The sequence below is a fragment of the Heteronotia binoei genome, chromosome 17 (genome assembly GCF_032191835.1).
Source record: "Heteronotia binoei isolate CCM8104 ecotype False Entrance Well chromosome 17, APGP_CSIRO_Hbin_v1, whole genome shotgun sequence".
NCBI classification, from domain to species: Eukaryota; Metazoa; Chordata; class Lepidosauria; order Squamata; family Gekkonidae; genus Heteronotia; species Heteronotia binoei.
In genome coordinates this window covers 49,055,204-49,080,778 of record NC_083239.1, presented here as the reverse complement: position 1 = coordinate 49,080,778, position 25,575 = coordinate 49,055,204, and the positions used below count along the sequence as shown (strand labels likewise).

Below are 25,575 nucleotides of genomic sequence, written 5' to 3'. Positions count from 1 at the left end.
CTCCTGCCTGGTCCTTTTAACTGGAGATGCCAGGGACTGAACCTGGGACCTTCTGCTTACCAAGCAGATGCTCTACCACTGAGCCACAGCCCCCTCCCCCCATCTGATGCTTTCATCACTTTATCAAGGTTTTATTACACCCATTTTAGTGTCCTGACACTACTGCCATTGTAAGCTGTAGCTGGGAAAGCAAACTGTGAAATGAAATTTAAGAAGCATGATCTCCATCTTGTTCTAGACTCGTATGCATCACACAAGCACAGAGAACGAATACTGCTTTTAATGACCGATCTACGCCCTGCGTTGACAGGTTTCTTGGCCAGGCCTCGCTCTGGCCAACCGCTCAGGCAAGACAGAAGGAGAGTTCCTAGGGAGTGTCATGACCCGAGTTTGCTTCCTGCGTTCCAGAGGTATCAATTCCTGCCTGGCTCTTCTTGTGATTCAAGATTCAGCCTAAAAGGCCTTGGGGGCACCAAGCCTGCTCTCTCCTCACCCACCCCCCGGACCGTCAGAAGGTTCCCCGGGAGTGCCCCCATCGTGCAGACCTTATTCCCTGTTCCTTCTGGCCGAAGTGGAAAGGCGGCCTCCGAGCAAACAAGCAGGCCCTGCTGAGCCCCTCACTCCTTCGGCCCTCCTTTCCCGTTGGCCCCTCACTCCTTTGGCCGTTCTTTCCCGTCGGTGTCCTGGCCCTGGGGCTCTGAGGGCTGCAGGCTACGCTGGGCGGCCAGCCTGGCCACTTTCAACCGGAGTCGCTCCAGGAGGCATTCAGCCGTCTGTGTCAGGCTGTGCTGTGGAGGGAGAAGGGGGAGGAAAGAGGAGAAGCAGTAAGTCAAGTGGGGGTGGGTGCAAAGAAGACTTATACCCTGCCCTTCTCTCTACTAAGAACCTCATGGTGCAGAGTGTTAAAGCTGCAGTCCTAAGCTCTGCTCATGACCTGAGTTCGATCCCCACCGGAAGCTGGGTTTTCAGGGAGCCGGCTCAAGGTTGACTCAGCCTTCCATCCTTCTGAAGTCAGTAAAATGAGTCCCCAGCTTGCTGGGGGAAAGTGTAGATGACTGGGGAAGGCAATGGCAAACCACCCTGTAAAAAGGTCTGCCGTGAAAACGTTGTGAAAGCAACGTCACCCCAGAGTCGGAAACGACTGGTGCTTGCACAGGAGACCTTTCCTTTTCCTTCTCTCTGAATCAGGGACTCAGAGTGGCTCACAATCTCCTTTATCTCCTTCCCTCACAACAGACACCCCGTGAGGTGGGTGGGGCTGAGAGAGCGTTCCCAGAAGCTGCCCTTTCAAGGACAACTCCTGTGAGAGCTACAGCTGACCCAAGGCCATGCTAGCAGCTGCAAGTGGAGGAGAGGGGAATCAAACCCAGTTCTCCCAGGTAAGAGTCCGCACACTTAACCACTGCATCAAACTGGCTCTCAAATAGGCCTGCAAATAGGCCTGGAGTGGGAGGAAATGTCCTGTCCCCTTTCACAGAAGCTTAATCTGTAGAAACAGGCAAAACTCAGCTATTCAAGACTGCTTTTCTGAACATAAGAACATAAGAGAAGCCATGTTGGATCAGGCCAATGGCCTATCCAGTCCAATATTCTGTATCACACAGTGGCCAAAAAAAACCCCAAATGCCATCAGGAGGTTCACAAGTGGGGCTAGAAGCCCCCCCACACACAAGCACAAGAATACAGAGCATCACTGCCCCAAACAGTTCCAACAATACGCTGTGGCTAATAGCCACTGATGGACCTCTGCTCCATATGTTTATCCAATCCCCTCTTGAAGCTGTCTATGCTTGCAGCTCCCACCACCTCCTGTGGCAGTGAGTTCCACATGTTAATCACCCTTTGGGTGAAGAAGGATTTCCTTTTATCCGTTTTAACCCGACTGCTCAGCAATTTCATCAAATGCCCACAGGTTCCTGTATTGTGAGAAAGGGAGAAAAGGACTTCTTTCTCTACCTTCTCTATCCCGTGCATAATCTTGTAAACCTCTAGAGCCCCAAGCGTTTTAACCTTTCTTCATAGCAGCAGCGGCTGTCTTTATATACTGCCCTTCACTACCCAAAGGAGTCTCAGAGTGGCTTACAATCGCCTTCCTTTCCTCTTCCCATAATAGACACCTTGCAAAGTAGTCGGGGCTGAGAGAGTTCTGAGAGAACTGTGACCGACCCAAGGTCACCCAGCTGACGGCACGAGGAGGAGTGGGGAATCGAACTCAGCTTTCCAGATTACGGCATGCAGCTTCTTAACCACTACGCCACTCTGGGGAAAAAAGCAGGGTCGCCCAGTACAAAACGTGCTTGGATGAACGATTAGGGACTGTGGACTATATCGCTGTCTACAGATTACTGTACGCAGGATCCAATTCCCATCATTTCTGTCCCGCTTAATATGTCATGTGAATACTTACGTTCTGCTTCAGTTCATCCCGGTGGTTCCAGACTTCTCAAAAACCCCAAATGCATCGGTTATTGAATGTCCCATTTTGCGGATTGTACCGACTTAATATGCATAATCTACCTTAAGTCTCTGCGAGAAAGGCAGACTATAAATAACATCCCGGTAAGCTTTCATTAAAGGGGCAGGACGTTTCTCCCCCCTCCAGGCCTGTTGGCGACCCAACCTAAAGAGCGCTGAAGCTTTGCCGCTGACCACTGTCAACTTCCTTTTGGGTGAAGATCATAAAAAATCCCACGGGAGTTCTTACTCATTGCTTCCAAGACATCGCGAGGCAACCTCTGGCTGTTTCCCAAGTTGATCTTTGCCCAGCGCTACAACCTGGCTTCCGGCAAAAACTGGAGATTTCGCACAAAGCTGATTCTGGCCCCTGAAGACTACCCCCCCCTTGTGGATTTTCTGTGCTGACATCACATTTTGGGCAACGTGACTTCGGGGCAGGAGCTACGTGGCCAAAGACAGACACTCGCAAGGCATTTGGCATTTTCATCCACCAATCTTGGCACCCAGCTCTGCAAAACACCCTACAGACTATAAATTGCAGAAAGTCTCAGAACAACCAGCAAATTCCACAGAACAATCAGCACAGTCGACAACCATCTTCCTTATCTTCAACCCCCTTCCAACCCTCCCAGCAATTAACACGGAACAATGGTCACATTCAACAGCCAGTTTCCTTATCACTACCCTTCCAGGAAGCCCCACCAAACAATGGGCACATCCACAAACCAATTGCCCTTTCATCACACCCCCTCCAGCCTACAAATAGCAGCTCTCCAGCAGCCCTGGCCCCACTCAATGCACAACAGCCAAGAAGGTCTGAGCGCCTGCTCCGGCTGCAACGCCACTGAGGATGTTCTCCGCAGCTGAGAACGAAACGTCTGGAAGGAAAACTTTCTCCAGTAGAACTCGGCACTTGATCCCAAAAGATTCTACAAACCCTAACTCACAAGACGTTTCGATTCGGTGGAAAGCATCTCTTGACACTCAGATTTTTTGGGGGGAGGGGGGGGGAGTTCGAGTCCAGTGGCACCTTTAAGACAGATAAAGTTTTTATTCATGGTATAAGCTTTTGTAGGCATGCACACTTCCTCAGATACAGAGAAATGGAAGTTGCCAGTCCACACATATAGGCAGGCAGGGCTCATTTTGTAGCAGGAACTCCTTTGTCTATTAGACCACACACCCCTGATGTACTCAGTCCTCCAAGAGCTTACAGGGTTCGTCTGACAGGGCCTACTGTAAGCTCCAGGACGATTGGCTACAACAGAGGGGTGTGGCCTAATAGGCAAAGGAGATCCTGCTGCAAAATGAGCCCTGCATATATATGTAGAGGGAGGAGGAGAAGGAGAAGGAGAAGGAGGAGAATGAGAAGAAGGAGGTGAAAAAGAAGGAGAAGGAGGAGAAGGAGGAAGAGAAGGAGAAGGCGAAAAAGAAGGAGGAGGAGAAGAAGGAGAAGGAGAAGGAGGAGAAGAAAATGACGACGACCACCAGTTTGGTGTAGTGGTGAAGTGGGTGGACTCTTATCTGTGAGAACCGGGTTTGATTCCCCACTCCTCCACTTGCAGCTGCTGGAATGGCCTTGGGTCAGCCATAGCTCTGGCAGAGGTTGTCCTTGAAAGGGCAGACTCTTATCTGGGAGAACCGGGTTTGATTCCCCACTCCTCCACTTGCAGCTGCTGGAATGGCCTTGGGTCTGCCATAGCTATCGCAGGAGTTGTCCTTGAAAGGGCAGCTGCTGGGAGAGCTCTCTCAGCGCCACCCACCTCACAGGGTATCTGCTGTGGGGGGGAGAAGATATAGGAGATTGTGAGCCTCTCTGAGTCTCTGATTCAGAGAGAAGGGCAGGGTATAAATTTGCAGTCTTCTTCCACTTCTTCTCAGCCCCGCCCACCTCACAGGGTGTCTGTTGCAGGGGAAGGAGATAAAGGAGATCGTGTGCCGCTCTGAGACTCTAATTCAGAGAGAAGGGCAGGGCATAAATCTAGTTTTCTTCTTCTCCCCTTCTTCCCCCCCCCCCCACAAAAAAATCACAAACCCACCCCATACCTGCAGGATGTGCAGTCCCTTCAGGCATACCACGGCCAGCTCGCGGAGCCCATCGCAGGTCAGGTCCACGTATTCCATGGACAGGAGGGGGCTGGGGAAGGCACGCTGCCAAAGGAGACGGAACTCCCCGTCGGGCAAGACGTACTTGTAGCACAGCAGTTCCTGCAAGACACAAGAAGCTGCCGGAACAAACCACCTCCTAAACGTCAGTGCAGCCTCTGATGCGTATTCCCAGAGCCCTTTGCGGCTTTTTTCTCTCTCTGAAAGCAAGTTTCTACCCTGCGTGACTGTAGAATTGGCGTGTCGGGAGAGGTGGACACCAACATTGAAAATGTTGGGACCTTCTCTTAAAAATACATATATAATGTGGAGGACCATTCCTGGCATCCCCCGAGGGTTTTTAGAAAGTGGGTGGGACCGGGTGGGCTTTCGCCCAGCAGGGCTTCTGATTGGCCGCTGAAGAGCTGAGTGGCAGCTGCCACCACAGCATGAAGATCTGAAACCATGCATTCGTTTTAGAAGGCCTCCTGTTAAATGCTGAAGAGTACTATTAGAGGTAGGCACAAATCTATTCCCTGTTCGGCCTTTCGTTAGAAAAAGGCATCTTATTATTATTATCAGGGCTTTCTTTTGTAGCAGGAGCTCCTTTGCATATTAGGCCGCACTCTCCTGATGTAGCAAATCCTCCTGGAGCTTACAGCTGCTGGAATGGCCTTGGGTCAGCCATAGCTATCGCAGGAGTTGTCCTTGAAAGGGCAGACTCTTTTGGGAGAACAGGTAAACGAAATAGAAGTTGTTCTGCTAAGCATAAAATGAACATATGAAGCTGCCTTCTACTGAATCAGACCCTGGGTCCATCAAAGTCAGTCTTGTCTACTCAGACTGGCAGCAGCTCTCCAGGGTCTCCAGCTGAGGTTTTTCACACCTACTTGCCTGGACCCTTTTTCGTTGGAGATTGCTGGGAATTGAACCTGGGACCTTCTGCTTACCGAGCAAATGCTCTAGCACTAAGGCGCCATCCCTCCCCTGCTCTCCAGGGTCTCCAGCTGAGGTTTTTCATGCCTATTTGCCTGGACCCTTTTTAGTTGGAGATGCCGGGGATTGAACCTGGGACCTTCTGCTTACCAAGCAGATTCTCTACTACTGAGCCACCATCCCTCCCCTTATACACCTATACTTTGAGAATGTATGAATCGGGACCCTGAAAAGGAAAATGTTCTTGTACAAGTGTGAATAATTAGACCAACAGAATTATCCTTAAGTGGAAGAAGACTGCTTGACAAAGGGCTACGCTCTGAAATGCGCCAAGACATCCGGAAGTCGCGTTGTGTATCTCAGAAGGCGTCTATACGTCAGATTATACCTATTTAGAAATATTAGCAGCAAATTACCAGAAGTAGGATTCTCTGCCACATTTCTTGGACACTGTTTATAACTGAGCCGTTTGGACTTTTGATACTTGCTACTGGTTTGTTCAGTGTTGTTGGTATTGTATAAATATTATTTGCATGATTTTGCAGCGATATCGAACACCGTTCCTCTGTAGCTATTTCTCGGGCCTGCCGCCAAGACACGGCCCGGCCCTGTCACGTCACCTCACCTGCCCGTACGTCCCCAGGAGGATCTCGGGCTCACGGTCGAAGTCGACGTCGGTCACCAGGGCGCAGATCACGCTGTCGTGCTGGTCGCTCGAGGGCAAGGCCAGCTGCTCCCCCAGGCCGCTCCGCAGGACGTTCCTGGAAAGGGAGGCAGGAGACGCAGTCTGAAGAGTTGGCAGCCCGTCGGGCGCTCCGTCGGGCTGCCTGCTCTACCTCCCCCCCCCACCTGTAGACGACGGAGAGCTCGATGGTGCTGGTGACCAGGATGCTGTAGGTGTGGCCGGTGGCACCTGGAGAAAAGATGCAAAATGATTCACATGAAGATTCACATGAAGCTGCCTTGTACTGAATCAGAGCCTGGGGCCATCAGGGTTAGCACTGTCTACTCAGACTGACAGCCGCTCTCCTGGGTCTCAGAACAGCTGCGGTTCTCCAGGGTCTCAGACTGAGGTCTTTCCCATCCTCTCCTACCCGGTCCTTTTAACTGGAGATGCCAGGGATTGAACCTGGGACCTTCTGCATGCTGAGCAGAGGCTCTGCCACTAAGCCACAGCCCCACTTCATGGCTCTCCAGGGTCTCAGGCTGAGGTCTTTCCCATCCCCTCCTGCCTGGTCCTTTTAACTGGAGATGCCAGGATTGAACCTGGAACCTTTCGCCCGCCAAGCAGAGGCTCCACCACTGAGCTACAGCCCCACTTCATGGCTCTTCAGGGTCTCAGGCTGAGGTCTTTCTCATCCCCTCCTGCCTGTCCTTTTAACTGGAGATGCTGAGGACTGAACCTGGGACCTTCTGCATGCCCGGCAGACGCTCTACCATTGAGCTACAGCCCCACTTCATGGCTCTCCAGGGTCTCAGGCTGAGGTCTTTCTCATCCCCTGCCTGGTCCTTTTAACTGGAGATGCTGGGGACTGAACCTGGGACCTTCTGCATGCCCGGCAGACGCTCTACCACTGAGCTACAGCCCCACTTCATGGCTCTCCAGGGTCTCAGGCTGAGGTCTTTCCCATCCCCTCCTGCCTGGTCCTTTGAACTGGAGATGCCGGGGATTGAACCTGGGACCTTCTGCATGCCAAGCAGAGGCTTTTCCACTGAATCATGGCCCTTCCTCATTTATAGCCTGCATCTCAACCCATTGGTCATCCCTGAAAGATACTAGAGATAACTCCCTTAATCCCTGACAGCTTCAAGAAGCTGGGTATCATGGGAAGCAGGAGGGAACCCTCGTGTTTGTGTCTTGGGTTCTTACCGTCTGTCGCTGCGGTGCCCGGGAGGTCGTCTGTGCAGCAGGGAGCCGGTAAGGCGAAGACCAGGACTTTGGAGATGGGCCCGTCTTGCAGGAGGCTCCAACTCTGCAGCACCTCTGACCCGGGGAGGGAAAGGGAGAGAGGGGGTGAGGCCCACAATCTCTGCGGCTGCAGAGCCTCCAGAGAAGGCACGGATGGGGGGGGGGGCTACTGCGTTCTCCTCCCTCCTCCCAAAGGTGGCCCAGGAAGGGTCTCTTGTGTGGTTCTCCCCTCCTCTGTAACAAGAGAGCTCATGGGCTGCAGCTAGTGCAGAACAATGCTGCCAAAGTAGGGGTCAGGGCCAGTGAACAGGATCGTGTGACCCCAGTCCTACAGCAATTACACTGGCTTCCAATCAGCTCCTGAGCCCAATTCAAGGCGCTGGTTTTGAACTTTAAAGTCCTCACAGGGCTAAGGATGGAGGGTCCAAAGGACTCTCTTCTCCCATATGCTCCTGCCCGGAGAATTACAATCACAGGGGCGGCCCTCCTGACTGTTCCAGAGACCAAAGAAGCTTGTCCGGTGAGTACACAAGAGAAGGGCCTTTTCAATGGTGGCCCCTACAGTTATCGAACAACCTTCCCAGAAGGTGTGTCTGGAGCAGTGCGCCCTCTAAGCTGAGTTAGTGTGCCAGAAGCTCACCTTTAATGCTAGTAGCTCACAAAGTAGAGTTTTCGCTCACAAGACTCTGCAGCTTAGAGGGAGCATTGGTCTGGACTCTTGTGAGCAGAAGGGAGGGAGGGAGGGAGGGAGGGAGGGAGGGAGGGAGGGAGGGAGGGAGGAAGGAAGGAAGGAAGGAAGGAAGGAAGGAAGGAAGGAAGGAAGGAAGGAAGGAAGGAAGGAAGGAAGGAAGGAAGGAAGGAAGGAAGGAAGGAAGGAGGGAAGGAGGGAAGGAGGGAGGGAGGGAATGGAAGGGAAAAGAAGGGAAAAGAAGGGAGGAAGGAAGGGAAAGGGAAGGGAAAAAAGGAAGGAAGGAAGGAAGGAAGGAAGGAAGGAAGGAAGGAAGGAAGGAAGGAGGGAAGGAGGGAGGGAGGGAAGGAGGGAGGGAATGGAAGGGAAAAGAAGGGAGGAAGGAAGGGAAAGGGAAGGGAAGGGGGAAAAAGAAAGGAAGGAAGGGAGGGAGGGAGGGAGAGAGGAAGGGAAAGGGAAGGGAAAAGAAGGAAGGAAGGACGGAAGGGAGGGAGGGAGGGAAAAAGGGAAGAAGGAAAGGGAAGGAAAGGAAAGGGAAGGAAGGAAAATGGATGGTGGGCAGGCGAGAGAAGGGGAAAGAAAACAACTTTAACTTTAAATGTATTCTCTAAGCTGCTGGCTGGCTTGGCTTGGAGAAGTGATTTAAAGAGTGAAAGGCCTTCTCCAAGCAGGCCAACAGGGTGGGGGGAGGGGCGGGCTTCAAGAGCCACACAATATGTGTGAAAGAGCCACATGTGGCTGCTGAACCACAGTTTGGCCATCCGTTTTATACTGTAAGCTGCCTTGTGCTCCTATAAGGTAGAAATAAATAAATAAATAATAAACGTTTTAAACACTAAATGTTTAAATAACATACGCAAGGTCTGTCAGGGCGAGAGACAGAGGGTGTCTCAAAGAAAGCTCCAGGGGGAAGTGAAGATGTCTGTTCAGGCCCTGGTCATCCAGAAGTTCTGACCGCCACACCACATTTCTGTGCCCTCCATGGAAGGCTGCAGCAGACGCGCGGGTCGGACTCCCTGCCGGCTGCAAGCAAAGGGCTCCGGCTGAGGGGGCTGCAGACGGTCTTACCTCTGCTGGCTGGATCGACGTGGGCCAATCGGATGTAGCCGCTCTGGCAGCCGAAGGCGGTGAGGCGTCGCCCCGAGTCGGGGAGGTTGAATACGTCCAGCCACAGCACGCTGAGGGGGGGAGAAGGGAGGGGAGAGGAGGACCGGAGTAGCATCCCGAAAGAGACGGACAGACGGAAGGGAAGGCGCGAGACGAGGGAGCTGCTTTTTCAGGGAGGGAGGGCGGGAAGCACCACCAAGTCGCAGCCAACGTAGGGAGACCCGGGGCTTTTTTTGTAGCAGGAGCTCCTTTGCATATTAGGCCACACCCCCAATGATGGAGCCACTCCTTCAAGAGCTGACGGGAGGCCCTGTAAGAAGAGCCCTGTAAGCTCCTGGAGGATTGGCTACAGCAGGGAGGTGTGGCCTAATATGCAAAGGAGCTCCTGCTACAAAAAAAGCTCTGGGGAGACCCCGTAGGGCAGGGGTGTCAAACTCATTTGTTACAAGGGCTGGATCTGATATAAATGAGACCTTGTCGGGCCGGGCCATGTCAGGTCAGGCCATGTGTGTTCCTATTTAAGATTAGATACCGGGAATATAAACTTCATAAAGGACATGGACAAACACAATGATTTTTAAAAAAATTTAAAACATGCTTAAAACGTTAGCACTCATAGTTCTTAAAGATGCTTTCTTTGTATTTCTCTTCTGGGATTCAAGGAACTTGGCAAAGAAAGCTCTGGCTGTTTCCTTCCTCCCTAGGGGACTGGGAAGGGGAGGAGGCTCAGCCAATAGAAGGAAGAGAGGCTTGGCTCAGTAGCTCTGTTGTGTGATTGTGACAGCCTGGCAAAGCAAGCTCTTCCTTTCCCCCCTTCCTCCCCAAGGGAGGAGCCTCAGCCAATCGAGAAAATAGAGGCTTTGCTCTGCAGCTCATGTGCGAATGAGCAAGCCTTGCAAAGCAAGCTGTGACGCAGAAGGAAGCAAGAGAGAGGGAGAAGGAAGTAGATGACAGCCAGTTGCTTGGGGGCCTGATAGGAGCCCTCCGAGGGCCTGATTTGGCCCCCAGGCCAGATGTTTGACACCCCTGCCAGAGGGTTTTGTAGGTGAGAGACGGACAGAGGTGGTTTGGCCCTTGCCTGCCTCTTCCAAGGTGGTCTCCCCCCACCCCAGTACCAACCTTACACAGCGTCCAAGATCCGACGAGACAGTGGTAGCTTGGGCCACCCAAGTCAGGGCGTTTGGAGAGTAGGGGAGATGCAAAATTGGATTTAGAAGATGATATTGGATTTATATCCCGCCCTCCACTCTGAATCTCAGAGTCTCAGAGCAGCTCACACTCTCCTTTACCTTCCCCACCCCCACAACAGACACCCTGTGAGGTGGGTGGGGCTGGAGAGGGCTCTCCCAGAAGCTGCTCTTTCAAGGACAACCTCTGCCAGAGCTATGGCTGACCCAAGGCCATTCCAGCAGCTGCAAGTGGAGGAGTGGGGAATCAAACCCGGTTCTCCCAGATAAGAGTCTGCCCTTTTAAGGACAACCTCTGCCAGAGCTACGGCTGACCCAAGACCATTCCAGCAGCTGCAAGTGAAGAAGTGGGGAATCAAACCCAGTTCTCTCAGATAAGAGTCTGCCCTTTCAAGGACAACCTCTGCCAGAGCTATGGCTGACCCAAGGCCATTCCTGCAGCTGCAAGTGGAGGAGTGGGGAATCAAACCCGGTTCTCCCAGATAAGAGTCTGCCCTTTCAAGGACAACCTCTGCCAGAGCTCTGGCTGACCCAAGGCCATTCCAGCAGCTGCAAGTGGAGGAGGGGGGAATCAAACCCGGTTATCCCAGATAAGAGTCTGCCCTTTCAAGGACAACCTCTGCCAGAGCTATGGCTGACCCAAGGCCATTCCAGCAGCTGCAAGGGGAGGAGTGGGGAATCAAACCCGGTTCTCCCAGATAAGAGTCTGCACATTTAACCACTACAGCAGCACTTTTGAAGCACAAGTTAGTCTTTGCACACTCATAGTGTATCAGGGGAACCATTGCACACCCCCTACCCCCCATCGCACCTTTGCTTCCTGCCCACATGTTGGAAAAGGGGGGCTGCTTACTTGCTTGGAAGCTCCATGAGTTCAGGAAAGAGATCCTCAACGGGCTGCTCCTCAAACTGGTGAAGCTCCTCATTCTGCAAGGAAGGAGAGGGGACGAAGATTTGAATCCCTCGAATTAATCAGATCCCACCTTAAACATTCGTAAGAACAAGCTGGCGGCTTGGAGAATGTGTTTAAAGTTACTTTCTTTCCACCTCTCTATCCCCTCACCTATTTGCCTTCCTTCCTTCCTCCCTCAAACGTCCGACGTTCATGTCTTGCAGCTCTCAAACATCTGATGTTTCTTCTGTGTGGCTCTTACATTAAAAAATTTGGCCACCCTTGCTCTAGCCTGTCATTTTAACAGCCATGCCATGCCAGCTCTCATAAGAACATAAGAGAAGCCCTGTTGGATCAGGCCAATGGCCCATCCAGTCCAACACTCTGTGTCACATAAGAACAGAAGAGAAGCCATGTTGGATCAGGCCAATGGCCCATCCAGTCCAACACTCTGTGTCACATAAGAACATAAGAGAAGCCCTGTTGGATCAGGCCAATGGCCCCTCCAGTCCAACACACTGTGTCACATAAGAACATAAGAGAAGCCATGTTGGATCAGGCCAACGGCCCATCCAGTCCAACACTCTGTGTCACAGAAGAACATAAGAGAAGCCATGTTGGATCAGGCCAACGGCCCATCCAGTCCAACACTCTGTGTCACATAAAAACATAAGAGAAGCCCTGTTGGATCAGGCCAATGGCCCATCCAGTCCAACACTCTGTGCCACATAAGAACATAAGAGAAGCCCTGTTGGATCAGGCCAATGGCCCATCCAGTCCAACACTCTGTGTCACATAAGAACATAAGAGAAGCCCTGTTGGATCAGGCCAATGGCCCATCCAGTCCAACACTCTGTGTCACATAAGAACATAAGAGAAGCCCTGTTGGATCAGGTCAATGGCCCATCCAGTCCAACACTCTGTGTCACATAAGAACATAAGAGAAGCCATGTTGGATCAGGCCAATGCCCCATCCAGTCCAACACTCTGAGTCACATAAGAACAAAAGAGAAGGCACGTTGGATCAGGCCAATGGCCCCTCCACTCCAACACTCTGTGTCACATAAGAACAGAAGAGAAGCCATGTTGGATCAGGTCAATGGCCCATCCAGTCCAACACTATGTGTCACATAAGAACATAAGAGAAGCCATGTTGGATCAGGCCAGTGGCCCATCCAGTCCAACACTCTGTGTCGCATAAGAACATAAGAGAAGCCATGTTGGATCAGGCCATCCAGTCTAACACTCTGTGTCACATAAGAAAGAGAGAGGAGGGAGCCCAAGTCTCTTTGTGGCCTCACCTCTTTATACAGGTGAATGGCAGGATCATTGCCACTCAGCAAGAAGACAGTCTCCGGCTGGCCAGCAACCTGGACTCTGCAAGGCAAGATGAAAACCATAAAGGGGAATAAAAATGTCGGCAAAACTTCATTTGTGAGCTGTCCTGGAATACCGCCCCCCCCCCCAATTCTGCTACCACATCCCCCCAAAAAATAATTGACACACATCGGAAGTTCAGTAGCAACAGCCAGTTTGGTGTAGTGGTTAAGTGAGCGGAATCTTATCTGGGAGAACCGGGTTTGATTCCCCACTCCTCCACTTGCACCTGCTAGAATGGCCTTGGGTCAGCCATAGCTCTGGCAGAGGTTGTCCTTGAAAGGGCAGCTGCTGTAAGAGCTCTCTCAGCCCCACCCACCTCACAGGGTGTCTGTTGTGGGGAGAGGAAGATAAAGAAGATTGTAAGTCGCTCTGAGTTTCTGATTCAGAGAAAAGGGCGGGGTATAAATCTGCAGTCTTCTTCTTCCCTTCCGTTTCCAGCTGCCTCCCCCCCCCCCAGTCCAGTTTTCCAGAAAACCACGCCCGTGGCATGCCAACCGTGCAGGGTGGCCAACTCCCAAGGCGCACCTGGAGTTCTCCTGGAATGAATGACATTTGTTTGCATCACGCCTTTCTCCCCAGTGGAGACAGAATGTGGCTTACCGCCTTCTCCTCCCCCTCCATTTTATCCTCACAACAACAACGCTGTGAAGTAGGTAAGGGTGTGACTGGCCCAAGTTCACCTGGCGAGCTTCCATCATAGAGTGGGGGGATTTGAACTGGCACCATCCAGATCCTAGAGAGCCAGTTTGGTGTAGTGATTAAGTGTGTGAACTCATATCTGGGAGAACCGGGTTTGATTCTCCCACTCCTCCACTTGCACCTGCTAGCATGGCCTTGGGTCAGCCATAGCTCTGGCAGAGGTTGTCCTTGAAAGGGCAGCTGCTGGGAGAGCCCTCTCAGCCCCTCCCACTTCACAGGGTGTCTGTTGTGGGGGAAGGAGATAAAGGAGACTGTGAGTCACTCTGAGTCTCTGATTCAGAGAGAAGGGCAGGGTAGAAATCTGCAGTTCTTCTGCTGCTGCTGGGCTGGACAGACAAGACGTCTGCCCACATTTGGTTCCTTCTAGTTCACAGCTCCAAGGAAGGAGGCTCAGCTGGAATCTTGGCATCAAGTGTAGCTGGAGCTTTCAAAGATCCGCCTTTCACGTTTCCAGGCTGTTGGATCCCTCTACTGGCCTTTTCACTGATTGCCTGAACACACGGGTGGTTGAGGCAGCGTCCCTGGAAAAAGCGTCAGGGCAATTTCCCGCATAAAGAAAGAAGGGGTGCTTTCAGAACTGTTTAAAAAATGTTTTAGGTTCATGAACTGATTCAGAAAATATTGAAACTGTCACTCCCTTTAAATCCGAACTATTTCTCTGAAACATGTTTATAACTAAGATGGATAAAATATCAAAATATATGATCATTCATACCATAACAGCTGCAAGAATAACATCTGCACAATACTGGAAGGAAAAAGAGACTCCGCCTATAGATGACTTGATAGTAAAGCTAATGGAGATAGCTGAAGCAGATGAATTGACATATATGCTTAACACTCAAAACAGACAAGAATAAGGTACAGGATTAGTCAAAGTTTAATGAAAGGTTACGCAAACGTAAATGAAAATGTAAATGAATAGCCGAATGTAAAGTATATTTAAGAAGAATGACAGAAGGTTAAAAAGGTTAAGAATGGAGGGCGAATGAGCATAAAAAAAGAGAGGGATATAATGTTGCTCATAATTAGATCTCGTGAAGAGGAACTGCTCACCTCACCTTTGTTTTTTGCTATATATGTTTAAGTATGGTGTGCGATTTTTATGTTACATGGAAATTTGAATAAAACACTGAAATTAGAAGACGTTTTAACTTATTGGTTTTGTTTCTGTTTTTATTTTCTCTCCCTGTGAGTCTCTGCAGACAGCTGCCAGGGCAGGAGAGGTCCAATCGTGCTGAGCTGTGGCAGAAGCGTCTCGGGCATCTGCAAAAAAGGGGGACGAGGAGATGCCAGGGATGGGGGGGAGAGAGAGGCTGCATATACCTACTCTGCGTGGTAGAGCTGGAAAGGGGTAAACTGTAGCTCTAGGTTCAAGCAGCTCTCTGGAGGGGAAGACAGAAAAGAAAGAAGGGCTTCTGAAACAAACAAGAAATCATGTTCCTTTCCTCACCTAGAGCAGAATAGAATGTGCTTTAAACATTCTGTGATGCTGATGGATCTAATAGTTCTTCATCACAGTGCTATCAATCTCTCTCTCTCTATCTATCTATCTATCTATCTATCTATCTATCTATCTATCTATCTATCTATCATCCATCCATCTCTATCTCTCTATCTAGTTATCATCCATCCATCTCTATCCATCCATCCATCTCTATCTATCCATCATCCATCTCTATCCATCCATCCCTATCTATCTATCATCCATCCATCCATCCATCCATCCATCCATCCATCCATCCATATCTAATCCATCCATCCATCCATCTCTAATCCATCCACCCATCCAGCTATCTAATCCATCCATCCATCTCTATCTATCTAATCCATCCATCCATCCATCTCTATCCATCCATCCCTATCTATCTATCATCCATCCATCCATCCATCCATCCATATCTAATCCATCCATCCATCCATCTCTAATCCATCCACCCATCCAGCTATCTAATCCATCCATCCATCTCTATCTATCTAATCCATCCATCCATCCATCTCTATCCATCCATCCATTCATCCAGCTATCTAATCCATCTATCCATTTGTATCTATCTAATCCATCTATCCATTTGTATCTATCTAATCCATCCATCCATCCATCCATCCATCCATCCATCCATCCATCCATCCATCCATCCATCTAAAATGAGTCCAGTGGCACAAAGTGGTAAAGCTGCAGTTCTGCAGTCCAAGCTCTCTGCTCAAGACCTGAGTTCAATCCCAGCAGAACCTGGGTTCAGGTAGCCGGCTCAAGGTTGACTCAGCCTTCCATCCTTCTGAGGTCGGTAAAAGTAGTACCCAGCTTGCTGGGGGGGGGGGCGGAAGTGGAGACGACTAGGGAAGGCAACGGCAAACCACTCTGTAAAAACTCTGCCGTAAAAACGTTGTGATGCGGCATCACCCCAGAGCCGGAAACAACTGGTGCTTGTACAGGGGACTACCCTTTTTTTACATCTGTCTGTCTGTCTATCTATTTATCGCTTAATTTGAGATTTATTATAGCCTTTACTCATCAGCGGATCAGCTACTGATACAAACGCAAAAAAACAAAGTTCACCATGAAACAAGACTGAATGTTGAAAATGAATTATGAGATGCCTCTCTAACCATTTGTTGTAAGTAGATCCAAGTAGGCAGCCGTGTTGGTCTGAAGTAGCAGAACCAAATAGGAGTCAAGTGGCACCTTTAAGACCAACTTAGTTTTATTCAGAACGTCAGCTTTCGTGTGCTCTCTGAGCACACTTCATCAGACGAGGAATCCTGTTTGGTTCATTTGTTGTAAAGTTTCTATTGTCAGGTGCTAGGAGAAAGGGCTCAAACCCAGAGCCAGCAGCTTCGAAGCCTTGTTCTATGCTCCAGTATAACTGTCTCTGTGGCTCCACAGCGCCCTCCTCAAGAATGCCCAGCAGAGGAAACACACCTTGGCTGAAAGGGCCCAATGGGAGCTAGGAGGTCAGCTGACTTGAGGGTCCAATCAGGTCCCAGCCTGGAGGTATAAAGCTACTCCCTCCCTGTACGGAGCCTTTCAGCCTGCACCACTTGTACGTATGGCAAGGACCGCATTCGTTCTGCCAGCCCTCATTTCTGCCCGGAAGAGGTATCGAGACGGGTGGCTGCGTTTGCAAGCGGCAGAAAAGAGCAGGAGTCCGGCAGCGCCTTAAAGACCGACAAAATTTGTGGCAGGGCAGGAGCTTTTGAGAGTCACGGCTCACTTCTTCAAGACGGGTAAGCCATGTTAGTCGGTCTGTAGCAGGAGCAAAGAGTAGGAGTCCAGGCCTACGAAACCTGGGGCAGGGGAGAAGCTTTTGTAAGGATTAGGACACTTTCCCTATGAAGAAAGGTTAAAGCGTTTGGGGCTCTTTACCTTGAAGAAATGTCGACTGAGGGGTAACACGATAGAAGTTGGCAAGATTATGCATGGGATAGAGAAGGCAGAGAAAGAAGTCCTTTTCTCCCTTTCTCAAAATATGAGAACTCGTGGGCACTCCATGAAATTGTTGAGCAGTCAGGTTAGAACGGATAAAAGGAAGTCCTTCTTCACCCAAAGGGTGATTAACGTGTAGAATTCACTGCCACAGGAGGCGGGGTGGCGGCTACAAGCATAACCAGCTTCAAGAGGGGAGTGGATAAGCACATGGAGCAGAGGTCCATCAGTGGCTATTAACCAGAGCATATTGATGGAACTCTCTGTCTGGGGCAGTGATGCTCTGTATTCTTGGTACTGGGGGGGGGGGGGTGGAACCACAATGGGAGGGCTTCTAGTGTCCTGGCCCCACTGAAAGACCTCCTGATGCCACTTTGTTTTTATGGCCACTGTGTGACATAGAGTGTTGGACTGGATGGGCCATTGGCCTGATCCAACATGGCTTCTCTTCTGTTCTTATGCGACACAGAGTATTGGACTGGATGGGCCATTGGCCTGATCCAACAGGGCTTCTCTTATCTTCTTCTGTGACACAGAGTGTTAGACTGGATGGGCCATTGGCCTGATCCAACAGGGCTTCTCTTATGTTCTTATGTGGCACAGAGTGTTGGGACTGGATGGGCCATTGGCCTGATCCAACAGGGCTTCTCTTCTGTTCTTATGTGACACAGAGTGTTGGACTGGATGGGCCATTGGCCTGATCCAACAGGGCTTCTCTTCTGTTCTTATGTGGCACAGAGTGCTGGACTGGATGGGCCATTGGCCTGATCCAACAGGGCTTCTCTTCTGTTCTTATGTGACACAGAGTGTTGGACTGGGTGGGCCACTGGCCTGATCCAACAGGGCTTCTCTTCTGTTCTTATGTGACACAGAGTGTTGGACTGGGTGGGCCATTGGCCTGATCCAACAGGGCTTCTCTTCTGTTCTTATGTGACACAGAGTGTTGGACTGGATGGGCCATTGGCCTGATCCAACAGGGCTTCTCTTCTGTTCTTATGTGGCACAGAGTGCTGGACTGGATGGGCCATTGGCCTGATCCAACAGGGCTTCTCTTCTGTTCTTATGTGACACAGAGTGTTGGACTGGATGGGCCACTGGCCTGATCCAACAGGGCTTCTCTTCTGTTCTTATGTGACACAGAGTGTTGGACTGGGTGGGCCATTGGCCTGATCCAACAGGGCTTCTCTTCTGTTCTTATGTGACACACAGTGTTGGACTGTGTCACAAAAGAACAGAAGAGAAGCCATGTTGGATCAGGCCAATGTCCCGTCCAGGCATCATCAGGAGGTCCCCCAGTGCGGCCAGGACATTAGAAGCCCTCCCACTGAGGGAGTTTGCTGTTTAGTGCCTTAAACTGGAGGAAGGATACATTCCCTCCCCTGTAAAAAGCGGGTTTGCTGGGAGCTGTAGCACCTCCCAACTTTTGTCTGCTATGGTTTTTGCAAGGAAGAGCATGGTGGTGGTGGTGGTGGGATGTTGGGCTTTTAGAGCATAGATGAAGGGAGCGCGGGGAAAAGAGAACCCATAGATAAAAACCGTGATGGTTCTTTATGATAGGGAGTCAGTCTAATCCAAGGGCAGCCAAACTGTGACTCGGGAGCCACATGTGGCTCTTTCACACATATTGCATGGCTGTCGAATCCCCCAGCGGGAGGGAGGGACAGTGGCTCAGTGGTAGAGCATCTGCTTGGTAAGCAGAAGGTCCCAGGTTCAATCCCCGGCATCTCCAACTAAAGATGGTCCAGGCAAATAGGTATGAAAAACCTGGAGAGCCACTGCCAGTCTAAGTGGACAAGACTGACTTTGATGGACCGAGGGTCTGATTCAGTATAAGGCAGCTTCATATGTTCATATGTTCACTACGCCCCCCAAGCACCAAGAATACAGAGCATCACTGCCCCAGAAAGAGAGTTCCAACGATAAGCTGTGCCTAATAGCCACTGATGGACCTCTGCTCCATATGCTTATCATTAAAGAATATGCATATGCTTAAAGAATCAACTATTCCTAGACACATCTGAAGCTGCCTCGTACTGAAACAGACCCTTGGTCCATCAAGACTAGCGGCTGCTCTTTTGCGAGTCCCTGAGAATCAGTTTGGTGTAGAGGTGAAGTGTGTGGACTCTTATCTGGGAGAACCGGGTCTGATTCCTCACTCTTCCAATTGCAGCTGCTGGAACGGCCTTGGGTCAGCCAGAGCTCTCGCAGGAGTTGTCCCTGAAAGGGCAGCTTCTGTCAGAGCTCTCTCAGCCCCAACCACCTCACAGGGTGTCCGTTGTGGGGGAGGAAGATAAAAGGAGATTGTGAGCCGCTCTGAGACTCTGGGATTTGGAGTGGAGGGCGGGATATAAATCCAACATCACAGGGGTAGCCAGCGGTAGCTCTCCAGATTTTTTTTTGCCTACAACTCCCATCAGCCCCAGCCAGCATGGCCAATGGCTGGGGCTGATGGGAGTTGTAGGCAAAAAACATCTGGAGAGCTGTCATCTTCTCTCCAGGGTCTCAGAAGCAGAGGGGCCATTGTTCAGTGGCATGCAGAAGGTCCCAGGCTCAATCCCCAGCTTCACCAGTTAAAAGGACCAGGCAGGAGGGGATGGGAAAGACCTCCGCCTGAGACCCTGGAGAGCCATGAAGTGGGGCTGTGGCTCAGTGGAAGAGCCTCTGCTTGGCATGCAGGAGATCCCAGGTTCAATTCCTAGCATCTCCAGTTAAAAGGACCAGGCAGGAGGGGATGGGAAAGACCTCCGCCTGAGACCCTGGAGAGCCATGAAGTGGGGCTGTGGCTCAGTGGAAGAGCCTCTGCTTGGCATGCAGGAGGTCCCAGGTTCAATTCCTAGCATCTCCAGTTAAAAGAACCAGGCAGGTGGGGATGGGAAAGACCTCCGCCTGAGACCCTGGAGAACGCCTGCCAGTCTGAGTAGACAAGACTGACCTTGATGAACCGAGGGTCCGATTCAGAAGAACCGAGGGTCCGATTCAGAAGAAGGCAGGTTCATGTGTTCACCTTCTACCTGGTCCTTTTAAACTGGAAATGCAAGGAACTGGACTTGGGACCTTCTGCATTCAAGGCAGACAGAGGGTGCCAGGAGATTAGAGTGCGGAAAGAGAGCACAGGAGTCAAAGGTGCCATTGGAAAGAGGGATGGAATTAAAGAGAGCAGCACAGGGTTCCCTCATAGCTTCTGTAGGAGCTGTATTAACTAACCTTGGTGTCAGGGCAAAGAGGGCTGAATAATGATGCAAATGGCGGTCAGTGATTTATTATGGTACATGTGTGTTTCCTTCTCCCACTGGTGCCAAAAAAATAATTCCCTAACCTTTTCCTATGCTGGTCTTATGGGGACTGTTATTCCAGCTTTTGTTTTTTTTAAAAATTCTCTTTCTAGCACAGTCATGTTGTAAAGTGTATACATATATATTTTATCTTTCTATGCAGAGAAAGTATGAAGAGTTTTAATAAAAAAAACATGCGTGCAATAGTTGTTCATGTCTTGTGGCCCTCAAACATCTGAAGTTTATTCTATGTGGCTCTTATGTTAAGCAGATTTGGCCATCCCTGCTCTAGGCTGATGCTGCATTGAGCAGGGGGTTGGACTAGATATGGCCTGCATGGCCCTTTCCAACTCTATGATTCTATGTCTTTCACAGTGAGCTTCCATCCAAATACTAAGCAGGGCAGAACCTGCTTGCTTCCCAGATCTGATGAAATTGGGCTTGCCTGGCCCATCTATCTTAGTCCTACTACACTGTGAACAAGAGCTCTCTGGTGACTGATCATTCTCCATTCTGTCATCTGCACCAAGTTTTGGCAAGCAAGGTGTCCGAAATGTGAAAAATAAGACAGGAAAAGATATTGACTCGCTTCTGGAGACTTTCTTTTCCCGAAGACCGGGGTAGCCTAAAAGAAAGGGAACAGCTGAAGACCCAAAGGAGAGTAACTGGAGAGCAAAGGCAGGCCTTCGAAACTTACGTGCGATGGAGTCCAGGTTATATTCTGAACCCGGTTCGTAATCGCAGTATATGTTGAGGAAAGGGCTGGCTTTGTCTCCGGAATCCTGGGAAAGGGAAAGAAAGACAGGCCAATCAGGAGTCAATTTTTGCCAATTCCCTCCTACCACTATAGACATTCAGCTCTTCTTCTCCCTTCCAAACTACTGGGGACGGGGGGGGGGGGTGTGGGTGGGTGGATCTTCTGTCACATGAGCAATATTTCAGGGGTGGGATTTGGGACTTCAAGAGAAGAGGAACTGAAGAAGTCCTGCTGCACTGAAGGAAATCTCTTCTACGAGCAGAGATCACTTGGGGGATTCAACCCCCTCTATTTCGCAGTTCAAGCGTAATGACACATTATGTTTCGCCATGGCAACGAAAATTTAAATATCAAGCCATGTGCGAGATCAAGGATTCCGCAGGAACCGTTTATGACTGAGACAAGCAACCATCTGCCGACCCGCCTGCGTCCCCTGCGTCTAGGTCAGCAGGCTGAGAAGCCCAGCTGCACCTGCCCTTCCAACAAGGAAGGACTTACTCCCAAACAAACGCACGAGGGTCAAAGCAGAAGGAAGCAACAATCCGGGAGGAACAGGTCATCCTCGAGTGCATTTTGTAGCCTTGCTTTGGAATAACCTAACCATGGAAGTTGTTGACCTTACTGAGAACGTAAGAGAAGCCATGTTGGGTCAGGCCAATGGCCCATCCAGTCCAACACTCTGAGTCACAAAGCGGCCAAAAAAACCAAGTGCCATCAGGACGTCCACCAGCGGGGCCAGGACACTAGGAGCCCTCACACTGTGCCCCCCCAAGCACCAAGAATACAGAGCATCACTGCCCAGACAGAGAGTTCCAATGATAAGCTGTGGCTAATAGCCACTGATTGACCTCTGTTCCATATGTTCATCCAATCCCCTCTTGAAGCTGCCTATGCTTGTAAATTCCACGTGCTAATCACCCTTTGGGTGAAGAAGGACTTCCTTTTATCCATTCTAACCTGACTGCTCAGCAATTTCATTGAGTGCCCACGAGTTCTCGTATTGTGAGAAAGGGAGAAAAGTACTTCTTTCTCTACCTTCTCTATCCCACGCATAATCTTATCAACCTCTATTGTGTCACCCCTCAGTCGACGTTTCTCCAAGCTAAAGAGCCCCAAGCGCTTTAACCTTCATAGGGAAAGTGTTCCAACCCTTTAATCAGTTTAGTTGCCCCTTTTCTGCACTTTTCCCAATACTATAATATCTTTTTTGTGCGGTGACCAGAATTGTACACAGTACTTCAAATGACGCCACACCACTGGTTATGATACTGGCTGATTTGTTTTCAATTCCCTTCCTAATCATTCCCAGCATAGCAGTGGCCTTTTGCAGTCGCACACTGTCTTGACATTTTCAGTGAGTTATCTACCACGACCCCAAGATCTCTCTCTTGGTCAGTCTCTGCCAGTTCACACCCATCAACTTGTATTTGTAGCTGGGATTCTTGGCCCCAATGTGCATGACTTTGCACTTGGCCACATTGAACCGCATCTGCCACGTTGACGCCCACTCACCCAGCCTCGACAGATCCCTTTGGAGTGCCTCACAATCCTCTCTGGTTCTCACCACCCTGAACAGATTACCACGGCTATCCATCTTGATCTACGTGCTATTTAAGCCGCGATTATTGCTACCAGCAAGGAATATCCCTAACTTTCCAACCCCAAAAGAGGCCGTTTTAATCAGTTTTCTGGAAAAGAGCCCCCCCCCAAAAAAGGACACCAAAATAGAAGAGGACACTTGGTAACCGCATTCCAGCTGCTCAACACCGCTGCCCTCCTGAAACGGTTTTCCCAGGCGGCAATCCAGAGCTGTGCGTACCTTAATGAAGGTGATCCCCACGACCAGGCCCCGTTTGGGAGGGGACTTGTTGAACGTGTCAATGGACACAATCTCAGCATCGACTGGAAAGGCAAAAGAGGTTTTTAAAGGCTGCAGGCGATACAAAGGCAGCGGGTGTCGAGACGCACTGCCACCGCGATAACAGGATTATCGAGCAAATAAAAGAAAAAGACCAACAGCAGAGATGCCTGCTACAATTCTTGCATTCTGCAGGTACGTACAGGTCAAATGATTTCTTTTTTAGGACTCTTTACATTCTTAGGCATATGGCAATGATACTTCAGCATACGCCGACGACCCCCAAAGCGTGAATACGAAGGAGGAATGCCTGGAAACGCGAGCGCTGCAGCTTGCAAGGGAATCCGGACGTGTGCACCTCTACCTGTGACTGGCCCAGGGTCACCCAGCTGGCTGCATGCGGAGGAGTGGGGCATCAAACCCAGTTCCTCAGATTATAGCCCACCACACTTAACCCACTACACCACACGGCATCCTATTTCAGACATCCCTAGTAGACTATAAGTAAGCTGGAACCTTTTCTTCACTATCAGCAGTAAAAGAGTAAGAATGTAAGAGAAGCCACGTTGGACGAGGCCAATGGCCCATCTAGGCCGTCACTCTGCATCACACAGCGGTCAAAACCCAGGGACCAACAGGAGGTCCATTAGTGGGGCCAAAAATAACACCAGCCCACCTTGCAGGGCAGTTGTAAGGATTACATCAACACAATAAGCTTTTTCCTGAAAAGGGGAGGCTGTCTGCAGCCTTCCCCCACTTCAGCTTCACTCTAGGGTTGCCAGCTCTGGGCTAGGAAATTCCTGGGTTTTTGGGGGTGGAGTCAGGAGAGGGAGGGGCTTGGGAAAGGGAGGGCCCTCAGCAGGATACAGTGCCAAATAGCCCACCCTCCAAAGCTGCCACTTTCTCCAGGAGATCTGCTCTCTGCAGTAGAGGCAGTGTGGTGTAGTGGTTAAGAACGGTAATCCCGAAGCTGGAGAACAGGGTTTGATTCCGCATCCCTCCAAATGAAGCCAGCTGGGGTGATCTTGGACCAGTCACCGTTCTCTCCAAGCTCTCTCAATGCCACCTGCCTCACAAGGTGCAAGTTGTGGTGTGAGGAAGGGAAAGGCGATCGTAAGCCGCTTTGAAACTCCTTAGGGTAGAGAAAAGTGGGGTATAAAACCAACTCTTCTAATCAAGTAGAGTATAAAAAACAACTCTGCTTTCCCCCCCTAGTCAATAGAATAAATTAAATGGGCTGTCCTGCAGAGGCTGGTACAGAGCTGGTTTTTGTGTTGCCCCTGAAGTTCAGACCAGAAGAGTTTACATTAAATCAGAAGAGTTTTCGACTAAACATCAGCAGTTCCTCAGGAGGTGGTGGGTTCCTCAGGCTTCCATGGGAGGCGGTGGGCTTTCCTTTTGGGAAGTTTCCAAACAGAGGCCAGATGGCCCTCTGACAGCAATGCTGATTCTGTGAACTTAGGCAGATCATGAGGAGCAGGGCAGGAAGGGCTGCATCAGTACTTAGTTTGTGTGGCGCTTTCTTACACACCCGAGGGAATGCTGATCATCACTTTGGGATCAGGAAGCAAGTTTTCTCCAGGCCAGGGATCCTCAAGGGTTTATTTCCTGCCATCTTTTGGGCATGTAGCAGGCGTCACTGGGTGTGTGTGTGGGGGGGGGGGTGGTAGGGTTGCCAATCCCCAGGTGGGGGCAGGGGATCCCCCGGTTTGGAGGCCCTCCTCACGCTTCAGGGTCATCAGAAAGTGGGAGGGGGGAATGTCTGCTGGGCACTCCATTGTTCCCTATGGAGACCAATTCCCATAGGTTATAACGGAGAATTCATCCTTGGGCATCTGGGGCTGGGGGGGGGGCTGTTTATTGAGGTAGAGGCACCAATTTTTCGGCATAGCATTCAATGCGTCTCCTCAAAAGACCCTCCAAGTTTCAAAAGGCCTGGACCAGGGGTCCTATTTTATGAGCCCCAAAAGAAGGTGCCCCCATCCTCCATTGTTTCCAATGAAGGGAAAGCATTTAAAAGGCATTTAAATGGGATGGCCCGAACTCCCTTTGGAGTTCAATGACGCTTGTCACAACCTTTCTCCTGGCTCCACCCCCAGTGTCTCCTGGCTCCACCTCAATGTCTCCTGACTTCACCCCAACGTCTCCTGACTTCACCCCAACGCCTCCTGGCTCCACCCCAACGCCTCCTGGCTCCACCCCAACGCCTCCTGGCTCCACCCCCAGTCTCCTGGCTCCACCCCCAAGTCTGGCTCCATCCCCAATGCCTCCTGACTCCACCCCCAGTCTCCTAGCTCTACCCCAGTGTCTCCTGGCTCCACCCCCAAAGTCTCCTAACTCCACCCCCAAGTCTCCTAGCTCCACCCCAATGTCTCCTGACTTCACCCCAATGTCTCCTGGCTCCACCCCCAGTCTCCTGGCTCCACCCCCAGTCTCCTGGCTCCACCCCCAATGCCTCCTGACCCCACCCCCAGTCTCCTAGCTCTACCCCAGTGTCTCCTGGCTCCACCCCCAAGTCTCCTAGCTCCACCCCAATGTCTCCTGGCTCCACCCCCAAGTCTCCTGGCTCCACCCCTATGCCTCCTAGCTCCACCCCCCCAAGTCCCCAGATATGTCTTGAATGGGACCTGGCCGCCTTACCTGGGATGTAGGTGAACTGGAGCTCCCTGGCGACGGGGCGGAGCTTCTGGCGGAGGTCCTGGTAGCGGAAATAGATGACCTTCCCCTTGAGGGTGGCGGCCAGCAGCCCCCCCGGCCCGCCCTCGGGCGCCTCCCTGCCCCCCTCCTCCTCCTCCTGCGCCTGCCCCCCCGGCAGGGCGGCCAGCCCGTAGACGTTGCTCTGCGAGGAGAAGCGGGTGAAGCTGTCCTCCACCAACGGGCAGCCCGCCCAGGGAACCTCCATGCCGGCACCGGCGAGGACA

The 25,575-nt window shown here is 51.0% G+C and overlaps 1 protein-coding gene and 1 non-coding gene across 2 annotated transcripts; both read right to left on the bottom strand.

Moving 5' to 3' along the window:
• Positions 1-262: 262 nt before the first annotated feature.
• Positions 263-25,575, bottom strand: KPTN (kaptin, actin binding protein). The gene is made up of 12 exons (XM_060257618.1): positions 25,295-25,575; positions 22,616-22,698; positions 20,737-20,821; positions 14,671-14,725; positions 12,563-12,638; positions 11,223-11,296; positions 9,144-9,253; positions 7,349-7,462; positions 6,328-6,391; positions 6,104-6,239; positions 4,504-4,665; positions 263-788 (listed from the first exon to the last, which is right to left on the bottom strand). The coding sequence occupies exons 1-12, from the start codon at positions 25,554-25,556 to the stop codon at positions 651-653; spliced, it is 1,359 nt and encodes a 452-aa protein (XP_060113601.1). The 5' UTR covers positions 25,557-25,575; the 3' UTR covers positions 263-650.
• Positions 6,587-6,658, bottom strand: TRNAA-AGC (transfer RNA alanine (anticodon AGC)). Its single transcript has one exon. It is a non-coding gene; the product is annotated as a tRNA-Ala (tRNA).